Below are 13,608 nucleotides of genomic sequence, written 5' to 3'. Positions count from 1 at the left end.
GTGTAAAATATAGCTTATATATGAATTGATACCACTATGTGTAAGTGATGCCCTATTTTTATCATTTGCCAGCCCTATCGCATTAGACACGATTATTAAAGTTTTTTTCTGTATTCAAATTATTAAATGAATATTTAATATACCCAACCAACCAGCTCCTGCAATGGTAACACTACGCAAAAGGAACAATTCGAGCTACAAAAAGAAAAAGACCAAACAAAAAAAAAAAAACTTACAAAAGGGAAAGCGTAAAATACAACACGACATTTGAGGTAACAAAATCCTAATATGGACTGTGCCGGCTATTCCTGCTATTCTTTTGTACCTTGGCAACCAGCGCACTGGATATAAATGAGCGATTGCTATCAAATGCTTCGTCAGACAACCAACAACACAAACGGCCATCCTCACCACCTGTCCATCCAAAGATGCCTTGGCTTTGGGTGATTCTTCCTGACAAGGGGGACATAGGCAATATGCTCCTAACAGTACCTGCATGGCCTCCAAGAAGAACAGCTTCCGCTGACCCAATTGTGGACGCCCCTCCTTGACTGCTTTTGCAATACAATGGGAAATAGCCTAACGTGCCAGAATTTGTACCACCAATCACCCAGAGACGATTCTCATCCATTGAGTAATGGCAATCAACAAAGTAATCAACCTGCCATTAACAAAATGGTAACCCTAAGAGCAGTTTTACTTTGAGAGAGGGCAAATCGGCAGGAGGAAGCAAATGCAACACTTTGAAAACTCACAGTCATCTTAATTAGTAAGTATGTGATACGGCCCCATGCCAAAATCCATGTAGGTTGACCGTATTTGCATAAACTAGTACATCGGAGACCTTTGTTTTGAAATAAATAACAATCTTTCTTCATTACAATAATGACCGGATGACAGGAAAGCAATCATTCTTCGACAATTAAAACTTAGTAACATATAACTCACATACATACATGACCAAGTGTCCATCTGTCAGAAGTCAAAGAACGAGCATCCTCAAAATTGACTTCCATGATTGATTCTTTCCAGTCCCAAACGCTACAGAGGAAACAAAGTTAGAGAACAAGCATAGACATTACATGAATTACCAGTAAGTATAAGGAACATACATGTGCATACTAACAAATGAGTGCTAAATTGCACTCCAAAAAAGGGATTTTAAGAGACTTCCAATGGCCATACAGTAGTTTGTGCCTAAAGTCTAATGAGTGCATACCTCAAAGTTTCAATGTGCGTCAAACACCAAATTTTCTGGTTAGAATCTCCACAAAACCCAACTTTTCCAATCGAGGTTCCCACATTAAGTACCTACTCGTAAGAGCCATTGCATTATGTTCAAGATCAATGGAAGATAAGAAATCTCAAAATCTTTGTGAGGAGGAAAATTCCGAGTTTTTTTTTTAATAAAAAAATGACATAATAAACTAAAATAAGGAAGAATAGAGTTGAAAGAGAAAGAAAGAGAACAGGTTGCCATCTTAAACTTTAGAATGACAATCAATAGTGCATACAAGTATATTACCAGCAGTCCACATATTAAAGTGGCTGCTATTCCATTTCCAATGCACATTAGCAGGCAAAGGAACAGAATGTTGGAAAGGAAGATAGTATAGGATATATCCTACTTACTGACTCCAAATGGTCATCTTCGTTGATATCTCCACTGGTGTCAAACAGACACATTAGTCCATCAACCGAAGCAGAAAGAAGCTTGTTCTGGTGACCAGGAACAAAGTGCACCTGATAACAATCACAAGTTAGGTACCTTTAGAAAAGTCATCTCATCTATTAAAAAATTTCATAGAGGTGCATATTCATTTGTGGATAAAAAAAAAATCAGCTAGAAGTGAAGGGGGAACCGACCACGTACAAAATGCATCTTGAAAAAAGAGGGTCTCAGATTATCAGATAGCAAGGAATTTTAAACATGAATGGTCTATACTCAAGGGTGTGGAGATACAACTTGCAAGTATAATGAGAAAAAAAGTGGTCTACATAGCTGGTCAAAAACTAGAACCTATTCATATTTCTGTGTATTTTTCATCCGGGCTGGATAAGATATGTGCATGTAGGATGTATAACTCAACATGATTTTGCAGCTGACAGACTATTGGAACACATTCATGTCACGTATCAGAAGGTACCTGAGTGACATCCTCCATATGGGATTCCTCCAAGCATGCAGCCTTTTTCATGGTCCTCCAATCCCAGAACACAACCTGTAGTAAGACAATCAACTGATCATGAAAAAAGCAAGCATACAAACCATATATGGATTGTGTTAGCAGAGAGAAGATTGTGTTAATAGTAACATCTGATTAATTTTCACAGGCACGCGATGCTAAAATTAACATCAAAACAAAATTCTTAAAGAATTTCGGAGAAATCAATGATATTTAGATATCTCTCTGGGTAAAATTCCAATGTGGAAGATGTTCGCATCAAAGTCACTAGTAATAGAAATATCAACTTCCAAACTGAAAAAAAAAAAAAAAAAAAAAAAGAAATTGATGCAGGCAAGAAAATATTCTGGTGCAGAGGTGATACTCTACCTGAGACTTGCAACCAGCAGCAAGAAGATTGTCAGCAGGTCCACCAAAAGAGAAACTGAAAATTTCTTCTGACGGGCCCGCATTTATAAAAGATACCTGCATTCCGCATGTATTATTGAAGAAATATAATGACCACTATTAGGACTACATATTTTATCATCTCTAAAAAATATATACTAGAAGTGAAGAACATAAACGACAAATGCAGAAAAACATCTAAATACCAGAGCACAGACGCAAGGACGAAAAACATATATGATAGAGCGCAGAGAGAGAGACTGGCCTGATGAAAAGTCCTAGTGTCCCAAAATCTGATAGTGGCGTCAGAGGAGGAAGAGCAGAATATATGCGGAGACGACGGAACATTGAAGGAAATGTGATTTACAGTTGCGGAGTGGCCTCTGCACTCCCCAAGGTACTGTCCGGTCAACGGAGAGTACAATTTTACAGCGTTTGACGAAAGCGACACCGCCATTGACGTCCAATCCTCTCTACACCAAAATTCATCGGTTCAATTATTTCTGACAGCTACATTTATTATCTTTTCTAAGGAAAATAAAAAATCAGAGGTTACAAAAACCAACCGAGTCCAATCAAATTTCTTACATTTAAACAAAAAAATTCCAAAAAATTTTTTTTTAAAAAAAAAAAAAAAAAAGAAGTGAAAAGATGGAATTGGACATACCGGGCAACGATTTGAAAGACGTAGTCGTCTCCGAAGTTAGTCTGAATAGAGTTTTTGAGGCCGAAGCGCTTCATTGCCGCTGACGATGATGATGATGGCTCTCTTTCCTGTTCGACCTCCATCTCCACGTCTTCGTGACTGCCTTCCCCTTCCATTGTTTTTTGTCTGTTTAACGTATTTTGGCAGCCGCTAAATTAGGTTCAGCAAGGGTTTTAGGACCGAGATCCTGCTACGATGTCGTATGGTCCCCCATTGCATTGCTCCTGCTCCTAGTACTAGTAATTCACATTTACCATTTGGCGCTACAGTAATTAGAAAGTGGAAACCGCCCTCCGGCTCCATTTATTATTCCTCAAATGGGATTTTAGGTTTAAAAAATAATAATAATAACCAACATTTCTTTTCGTCTGTGAGTCATTGCGGCAAATCCGGGGCACCTCCCATGGCCTCAAATCATCAATCGAAAGAAAACAACAGTTCTCTTAATCTTTAATGGATGAGAAGGGCAGTTATATTGCTGAAAATTAATTAGCTCCTGAAAATGGCAACAATAATTTTGAGTAACCTTTAAAATTGAATGTAGCACCACGAAAATTTTACATCCCAAACAATAATAATATATTATTGTGATGAAAAGTCTTACTAAATTCTGGATGCGTTTGGATAGGAAATTATTTTAGAGAATTAGTTGAAATAAGTGTTATACCAATATTTATGATCTAATGCATGTAAAATAATAAACAGATGATTGAAAAGCATATTGACCAAATAATTATTTGCAAAAAACGTAAACCCAAAAATCATAAACAAAAGTAGCAAGGCGCCGTTCGAGCTAAATGCGTCAAAAAGTTTTATCCCAACTCGTCAATAATCATCTGAAACTTTTTGACCCCGTTACCACCTTAACAAGCTTGACATTCGCATTGAAGTGATTGTATAATCCCAACCAAAATTACATGCATTTTTAGTTATCATGTTTATCATTGAAATTTGCTAGAAATACAACACTCGGAATCTTTGGAAAGTACGATCACAGCTCCTCCCAAATGAGAGGACTAAACAATAATGTTTTCAACACTAAATCTAGATCAAGGGGACCTTCACTCTTGCTAAAACAGCATGCTTCCTTTGAATACCAACGTAGCCAAGAACTATAATTCGCCAAAACTCAAAAAGTTGCAGCTGCATGCAAATCTGCCAAAGCCTTCAGGAGCTTGGTCCAGGAGCCTTCTCTTCTGATGACTTCACCCCTTCATCAGTCTTGTCATCAGCTTTCTCTGCGGGTTTTGAGACCTCATGCCCTGCGGTAAAAGAAAAAACCAAGTCATAAAAGAAACAATTGAGCCACAGATGCATTGAACTATTGCAGGACTCCATCATAAAATGCACAAGTTAACGGAGAGAATATTTACAATTAACACATTCGTCAAAATTCAAAAGCATGATAATAGATAACAAAAATGATTCAATGCAGCTAAATAAACGTAAAGGTGAGAAAATGCATGAAAATTCGTGTGTAGTTATTACATCCAACCATATAAACGTGAAGGAAAGAATGCACACTGTTCATGGAGTAGCAAATAGTCAAAAGAAAATTCAGGAACAATCTAAAACGAAGGGCTTAAGGAAAATCTAATAGTTATGTGCAAAATGCCTATAGTCATACCTAAGCTTCACATAGATTTTACTACAGAGCTCATGACAGGATTCCTAATCTTCACTCCATTCCCTCACCCCACCCCAAAAAAAAAAACCAGGGCAGAAAAGTTTCTTTGCAGGAACACTGATAATTTATATACATCTTAAGATGACATAAATTTGTTTATTGAACATTGCCAGGCTGGAATATTGCTTAATCTTCCCTCAACACCTATCATTTACTGTCTACACAAGCATTAAGCAAATCGTACATGCAAATTTCCACAGCTTATTGTCTATATTTATTATGCTTGTAGAAACCAGAGTGAGGGTGGCCGATGATGGAAGAAGAGGGAAGGGGGGAGGGAGGGGGGGGGCAAGCATCAGCTCATGTAGATGGTCAATAAAGGACAGCATGCAACCTCTAGTCAAATAATACTTTATTCTTTTCACTTGCACCGGTATTTTGATTAATATAATTAAATTAGCATCCTGATTTACAAAATACATTTAACGAGCAACCAACAGAGAGAGGATGACTCGCTGAGGCAGCATTAATTTTTAGACTAACAAATGGAACCCATAACTGTACCAGAACTGATTGACAAAACAATCACTTAGTTACTAGCACTCTGTTCTAAACACGAACAATATAAAAGATTGTGTTCATTACCTTCGTCATCGCTATCGTCATCACCCATACCATCAAAATTCATGCCACCCATGCCACCCATGCCGCCAAAGTCGCCCATGCCACCCATGCCCCCCATGCCCCCCATGCCGCCAAAGTCACCCGCCCATGCCCCCATGCCCCCCATGCCGCCAAAGTCGCCCATGCCACCCATGCCCCCCATGCCCATGTCACCAAATTTCTGAAATAGATGTCAATCACCAAAAACATCATAAGGACCTATGGCAAAAATCTTTGAGATGACAATCCTACACAAAAGATATATCCTTACCGAGAAATCCATTCCACCCAAATCCAAGTCTCCAGGACCTAATCAAACCATGAAGAGCAATTATGTCTTCAAGAAGTTCATATCATCTAAACTTGCATAAACAAACTCAGATATCATAAAAAATAGGAAATACCTGTGTCATCATCTTCATCAGCCCATTTATCCCAATCTACTTTAATATAGTGAGGTGCCTTTCCATCTCCACGCAATAGTTTCTTCCACCAATTCTTCTCTGCTTTCTCCAAAACACAGAAGATATTTCTCACCCCAATATTTATTTTGCTCTCCTATAAAAGCAAAATTGGTAATTTACATTGGGCAAAACATGCAACAAAGTTGTACAGTACAATTTTGTAACCAAATTTAAGTATGCAAGTATCACATTGCCTTAATACCCAAGAACCAGATCACTATCAAATACTCATACGATGGAATATATAGTTTCACAGACACTAGAAAAGATCCTCAAGCATATCTTATCCAGGTAAAGTTTATTTCCGAATGCAGCAATGAGAAGCAAGATCCTAGATCACAACCAACTACCAGTATTCTAATCCCATGATAGCTGGATCCTACACAGTCAATCTCAGACAGATTTTGCATAAGCAGAAAACACTTACCTCGACATTAACTTTGTCATAAAGTTCAAGTTTCAGCTCATAGAGATGGTTTTCTGCCCCAGCTGTTCCAGAGAATGTAAAAACCCCATCTGGATCAAGGTTAACCTTTGCATTCTTAGCATCTGGGAGTAGCACTGTAAGATATACCTTGTCCAACCTTTGGGCCCATTTCACCTCAGGATGTCGGCTACAAAAGAGAGATCGCTTCAGTAGTGACTTCTAGAATAATCACATAACAGAAAGAAAAGTCATAAAGACGAAACACATCATGCATCCCAAGGAAGTACTTCCGTTAGAATACAGAACTCATATATCTACATCCACACTGGTGTTTGTACAAACTAATTAGATTTTGGAACAATGCAAGAGTTGAGACTGCATAGTTCTGGAATATCATGTAATGCAAAGACATGCATTATCAGGCATAGTTGAATCCTTTCAATGGCTAAAATCATGGAACAACCATTTTCAACATGTTGCAAAAGAAGTAGCGACATAACCATTTACATTCACAAAAAATGAAGGGTTCTTGGTTGTCAGAGCTAGAGGCCAAGCAGGAATTTCAAATCAGCAAGTACTAACGTCTTGTGCCAACAGCCTATTGGACTGTTGGTAGCACCAAGACTTTAAAGTATTGGTGGGACTTGCCACTTAATTGTAGCTGCCACTTTCAAGATGGAGTTCCGTCGGTTAGACTCCCCCCTCCCTCAGGCTAGAGTAGGTTGTACAACTGTTATCGTTACAGCAAAAAAAAAGTACTAACGTCTTGCAAATGTTCACTCTCTTTGATATTACAGCCTGGAACTGAATATTGGATTATTAAATTAAAATTAATAATCTAGGATAGTATACTCGTAATACAATTAAAATTATGTATTAGTATTATACTTTAGCAATGCCATAGCTCAACATTCAGCAATCATGCTGCAAGGAAAAATTTTAAAAAAAAATTCCAGACATTAAATTTCTTCCTAAACTATGGGATATGGAGCCATCAAAAGTTTCCAGCATATTTTTCTATAAACCCGGAACTGGAATACTTCTCCAAGCCCCCAAAAAAATCATCCGATAAATTAGAAAACATAAACAGGATACAACAAAGGATGTATTTAAGTGGACTATCAACAAATGAAGCAAAGTAACAAAAATCAAACCGTCCAAAATCATGGCAGAGATAAAATAATAATGAATTTGAAATTCGGCAAAGCAGAATAAAAAAAAGGAGGAAAATCGTGTAAAGAAGATACCTCATATTTATGTTTTGTTTCTGGAGGAAGGAGGAGAGGGAGAGAATGGAAAACCCTAGAAGATGAAAGAAAGAGAAGGCACGGCTACAAAGTAGTGCTTTTTTAAGTGTAAGCGTCGCTCTCTCCAAAACCGCAAGAGGAGGCTTCTCTTAAGCCTCTAGGGCTGTTTTTGTGCGTATACGCTCCCACTCGAAACACGGTACTCCACCGTGTGTTTCTGCGCCAAATGGGCCGCTGTTACAACGTGCACGTTTGAGATTTGCCGGTGTCATATCCAGAGTCCAATGATCAGGTCAGTCTGTTTTTCTATTTGGGCCTAATGATGGGCCCAATGTTTTGCGAAGAGAGGGGACCTTCTCGTCGGCGATCTTTACCTTCATCTGCAATCTATTATTTGTCATCATTCCCACAAAAGCTCGTCAATGTCCTTTTGAAATGGAAGTTTCGTACCCGCTAATCCAATGGAAGTTTCGACCTGCCAACAAATAATTGACACCAAAAAAGACCTTTGTCAGATCGAATCCAACTGTAAAATTATGTTAAGAGAGAAAGAAAAACCGAAAGCACTGTCGTAGGGATTAACCCCAACCATTGCTATGAGATCTTTTGTGGTTTCTTTTTTTTTTTTTTTAATAATATTTAGATAGAGAACTCAAACCTTAAATGGGATAAACGAAAGGAAAAGATTTGAAAATCAAACTAATAAATATCGCGATTACCTGACTAATAAAGAACACAAAAGAAAAAAGATGGAATAACAAATGAAAGAGAGGTTTCTCGTGTTGAGAATTAAATAACAATAGCAACAAGGAGAGAGGTCGTAATCGTTAATAGTAATTGTTAAAAAAGAAAGAAAAAAAAAACACCCGTTAACCACTACTTACTTAATCACTTAGTTATTACCTTCTTGGTTTGTTTCTATGAACTTCGGTTACACTTTACCGCAACAGTACACTGGACATTGGATATGAGCTGGTGGGCCTGTCGAGCAAATACCCAAAAACAACTCTTGTGCCAAACCGGCGGTGGATTCCATCTCATAATTTGCGTTGGGTTTGAGCACAGGTTTCTTTATTTAGCCTTTAACATTCTCCATTATCACCTTTTCCTCGCCATCATACCTTGCAATAAATTAAGCAGAATTGACGCTAGATCCAATCATCCCGTGTGACGAGGTGAAATCTAGTCAAACGAGTCAAGTCGAGAACGGCCCAGCTCACCTGTCAAAGATCGGGATCTTGTCCCCCATCTCAATTGGATGCTTAAATTAATTATTCCATGATTTAGGAGCTGAATATGCAAGTTAGATTGCGTATCTCTCTTAGAAAAAGTAACAGATGAGTATTTATAGCACTTGTACTTGGGAATATAATAATGAGGTCTATCCTCTACTTGACACCAGCAAGCAACTTAGGACGACGGGATCAGTACGGTGACTAGTAATCAAATCACTCCATCAGCTACGAGTCATGCAAATAACCAAAAGTGTTGGTAGTTCTTTCTGAACAAAAGAGGGATAAACGATACAGGATGCCTCTTCAGTGTAATCTCGTGAACGAGCTAACGCAGGACCCAGGCAGGCCGAGGTGTCCACATTGTGCCAGCTGGCAAACTGACTGGCAGAACTTGGTCACAGTTTACTGGTTACGAAACGCATTTGATAGAAATGAAAACGACAGTGGTTATTGAAGGATGTTGCTGCAGTATGTTTAGTAATCAAAGAAGAGGTGTGGAAAGTAAAGCATATGGCAAAGAAAGCGGCACGTTGCAACCTGACATGTACGGATCAAGAAGGGTTATTTTTACAAAAGTAAGTGGTGACCTATAACCGGGATTTGGAAATGTTGCGTATTGCAGAAGTTAAAAATGTGTTGGGATGTCACGGAATTAACATAAACATAAAGGGCCTAAAAATAAAACATTTGTAAAGAAGCGTAAGCAGTACTAATTACTAAACAAAGCCATCCTGGGGCCACGGATTATGGGCGTTACATCAACAAAATACTATCTATTTATGGGCATTTTACTCTGAATCATTATATTTATGTAAAATACATAAATATTTTGGATAGCACGGATATTCACACTATCTGTCCTTGTACTAAGTTTAATGGGCATTTTACTCTGAATCAGTACATTTTGGATATTACTTTGATTAGAATTTAGTTTAAAGACATTCACTGGAGTTTGGACGCATCCAGAGAGCACCGATCGATGTATGTTCAAGCGTAAATTGAAATAAATATGTAACTTAAATTTTTTAAAAATAAATTACTACTGCATATCCGAAATTTACTTTTTGGATAGTAGGTTTAGTTCATACTATTTTTCATAGTATTTTAAAATATATAAGTACAGCAAATTTTAAATTATACCTATAATCATGTATTATACAAGTATATTATGAGTACTTACTAACTAAGGTACTAAGTTTTAATCATTGATAAAACATCTTATCGTTATTTCAAATAAACTTCCTAATACTAGTTTGAGATAAGTTTTAAAGTAAAATAGTACATGCGTCCCATAAATCAATAAATCTTGATTATTAATCAAATTTGCCATGTTATCAGTAATAATTACTATTTATGTATAAAAACTTACTACTACTTGAATTAAACTTACTAAGGTATATTATGCGTGCTTACTAACTAAGGTACTAAGTTTTAATAATTAATAAAAACATCTTATCATTATTTCAAATAAACTTCCTAATACTACTTTGAGATAAGGTTTTAATGTAAAAATTGTACATGCATTCCAAAAAATGGTAAATTTTGATCCTTAATCATTTTTATTGCCATGTTATTAGTAAGAATTACTATTTATGTATAAAAACTTACTGTTATTTGAACTAAACTTACTCTTTTAAAAGTAAGTTTGGGATATCAAGTAGTAATCTATTTATTTAAAAATTAAGTTTAATATTTATTCCAATTTACCTTTTGAGGTATAAAAGTTACTAATCTATTACACTTAACTTACTATTTTAGATAGGAAACTTACTTCCATAATTTTAGGTGTTATTTTATTTAGGCGAATATGTTCAACAATAAATCAAATGATCGCTAAAAGTGCAACAACGTATTATATCAGGTAAAAACTATTTCGCTATCATAACTATCGTTTAGTATCTATATCTAAATGTATTGCTGAGGGGGTTTTGGATAAGGAGCTTCCAAAATTATCAAAAGTCTGAATGCTATTTGAATAGAATTTTACATTTTTTAATTAAAAAATATTTATCTCTTAACTAATCATGTAACCGACCTTACAAATCCTATAATCATACTTATATTTTTTCCACATTTCCCTTATGTTTTTTCCACTACCCCATAAAATTCAAACTCCTAAACTTTAACTAACGGATAATAACCACCCCTGTAAAATGATATCTGCAAATTCCAATTCACATCTCACATTTATTACTGACACTTACCATATCACTTAGAGTAATAACTAACCGTTAATTTAAGAAATTCGCAACTACGAAAGTCAAATATCCAAAATTTAGGAGCCTGTTTAAATTACAATTTTCATAATTCAACGTATCTTATTGTCATAATATATTTTACTCTCACAATCATTCACAAATTATAAAGGCATTAAAAATAAATAATTTTTTTAATAAAAATTAATTCAAAGGTAGTTAATTCACACACACACACATATATACATACATATATATATATTCTCATAATGCATATATATATAAGATTATCAAATCGAATGCATAATATTGGTAAGTATTTCATTTTAAAATAAAAAAACATGCAATTACATTTATTTCTATCCATATATCATTCATTTTCTAATATAAATTATTATTATTATTTTAAGATCCATCTTTTGCAAAAACACAATTCTTGAATGATTTACAGTTTTTGTCATATTTTGAACTATTGTTAGACAAATTTTAAATTTTAATTATGTTGGTATAATTTTTTTAACTTTTTTCAAATTAAAATGGTATAATTTTTTAATTTATTTTAATAATGTAAGTACCGTGCGTAGCACGGATATTCACACTAGTTGTCCTTGTATGACCGAGCCTGAGAGTTTGAGCATGTTTTGGTTGAATGTTATAATTCAAAATTTGGGGTTTGGAGGGAATAGGTTATATCCATTGTAATCAAAACTCAAACAAAAGTGGGGATAAGCCTGGTTGTCACAACGAACCATATAAAGTGGATTTTTTTATTTATTTGCAGAATGCTACCTTATTTTTTCATGCATCAGAATGGATTGATTACAAGTTGCATTTGCTTGCCTTTTGCTAGAATTTTGGCTAATTAACAAATTATACTAATTGTAGAATAGTAAGTTTGTAATCATTTTCAATTTTTGAAAAATTTGAAAGTTTGGATAACAATAACAACAAATCTTCCTAGTTACATGTAGAATATCACTTGTTTCTATATCACAATTTTTATAACTTAAAACCTATGAATATAATAAGATAAAATTATTATTTTATAATACGATAAAATTTTATTATTTTCTAAGGTTATGTGAAAGGTCAAAATATTTTTCACAAAATATTTTAAAATATATAAGTACAAAAGAATATTAAATTATACATATAATCATGCATTATACAAGTATGTTACAAGTACTTACTAACTAATGTACTAAATTTTAATCATTTATAGAATATTTTTATTGTTATTTCAAATAAGCTTCCTAGTATTCATTTGGTATAAGCTATAAAGGATTGAGTAATTTGAGTCAGTTGCTTCTGTGTTAATTTTGACTGTGGTTAACAAACTCAATGATTTAGTCCATCTAACTTAGGTTAATGGGAAAATGGGTCACAGTTGGCTGGAATAAAATTGTAATAAACCCGTTTTTCAATAAAAAAATAAACTCTTTATGATTTTTCTCTATTATAAGAACAGAGTACCCATTTTCTTAAAAAAAATTATTTATCAGATAAAATAAAAATAAACCCATTTTTCAATAAAATCCTAACTCTTTATGTCTTTCCTCTATTATAAGAACCGTGTACCCATTTTACCATAAACAAATTTATTTATCGGATAAAAAAAATTTATTTATCGAAAAAAAAATGAACCCGTTTCTCAATAAAAACATCAGCTCTTTATGGCTTCCCTCCCTTATAAGAAAAGAGTGTCCATTGTGCCATAAACAAATTTGTTTATCGAATAAAATAAAAATAAACTCTTTTTTCAATAAAAAAATCAATTCTTTATGACTTTTCTCCATTATAAGAATATAGTACCCATTTTTCTAAAAAAAATATTATTTATCGAATAAAATAAAAATGAACCCGTTTTTCAATAAAACACAAGCTCTTTATAGTTTTCATCTATTATAAGAACAGAGTACCCATTTTTTCATAAATAAATTTATTTATCGGATGAAAAACTAAATATATTTTTCAATAAAACACCAGTTTTTTATGATTTTCCTCCCTTCACTACAACAAAAAAGGGTATTAGCGACAACAACTTTAGGAAGAAATAGAAAGCTTGACGCTCTTAAGTGGCTTATAGCAAGGAAAAGGACAATACCTCACAAAAAATTGGAGCCATCATATACTCTGCGAGGGCAAGGACATTTCTCGCTTAAAATTCTCGCCAAAAGGAGAGCGGGAAAGCTTCCCTCCAAATACTAATTCTAGTGGGCCAAAGTTTCTATGTTATTGGTGAGAAATCATGGGTGCTTTTTTGCGAAAATTTCAAAATTTTGCTCCCTTCCAATTTTTAGCAGAGCCGCGCATTGAAAATTTTTTAACCATTCCCAGCACAACACTTGTCAAGCCTAGCACCACATGAATTCCAAGCCTTCCATACTTGCAAGGCTACTTTCCCAAATATTGTTCTTAGATCAGAGCGCTCGAAAGTTCAATCGCAACCTCCCTGCACCTTTCTCCTTCTA

At 34.9% G+C, this 13,608-nt stretch overlaps 2 protein-coding genes across 3 annotated transcripts; both read right to left on the bottom strand.

Moving 5' to 3' along the window:
* Window positions 1-140: 140 nt before the first annotated feature.
* LOC113777007 (WD repeat-containing protein GTS1) lies at window positions 141-3,508 on the bottom strand. Its single transcript, XM_027322059.1, has 8 exons — window positions 3,241-3,508; window positions 2,839-3,046; window positions 2,556-2,651; window positions 2,148-2,222; window positions 1,633-1,743; window positions 1,220-1,311; window positions 957-1,041; window positions 141-661 (listed from the first exon to the last, which is right to left on the bottom strand). Exons 1-8 carry the CDS (start codon window positions 3,393-3,395, stop codon window positions 284-286), a joined length of 1,200 nt encoding a protein of 399 aa, XP_027177860.1. The 5' UTR covers window positions 3,396-3,508; the 3' UTR covers window positions 141-283.
* A 630-nt stretch (window positions 3,509-4,138) lies between these two features.
* LOC113761046 (uncharacterized protein Os08g0359500) lies at window positions 4,139-7,845 on the bottom strand. 2 transcript variants are annotated; one of them, XM_027303869.1, is made up of 7 exons: window positions 7,708-7,845; window positions 6,461-6,647; window positions 5,974-6,127; window positions 5,841-5,878; window positions 5,737-5,750; window positions 5,552-5,673; window positions 4,139-4,541 (listed from the first exon to the last, which is right to left on the bottom strand). In XM_027303869.1, the coding sequence occupies exons 1-7, from the start codon at window positions 7,710-7,712 to the stop codon at window positions 4,447-4,449; spliced, it is 615 nt and encodes a 204-aa protein (XP_027159670.1). In that variant the 5' UTR covers window positions 7,713-7,845; the 3' UTR covers window positions 4,139-4,446. The 2 variants fall into 2 exon arrangements, with proteins under 2 accessions (XP_027159670.1, XP_027159662.1); XM_027303861.1 differs by having other exon boundaries at window positions 5,552-5,750.
* Between the last annotated feature and the right edge of the window lie 5,763 nt (window positions 7,846-13,608).

This window comes from Coffea eugenioides, chromosome 1, assembly GCF_003713205.1.
Source record: "Coffea eugenioides isolate CCC68of chromosome 1, Ceug_1.0, whole genome shotgun sequence".
Taxonomy (NCBI): domain Eukaryota; kingdom Viridiplantae; phylum Streptophyta; class Magnoliopsida; order Gentianales; family Rubiaceae; genus Coffea; species Coffea eugenioides.
The sequence above is the reverse complement of the archived record's forward strand: the minus strand, read 5'-3'. Positions and strand labels throughout refer to the sequence as shown.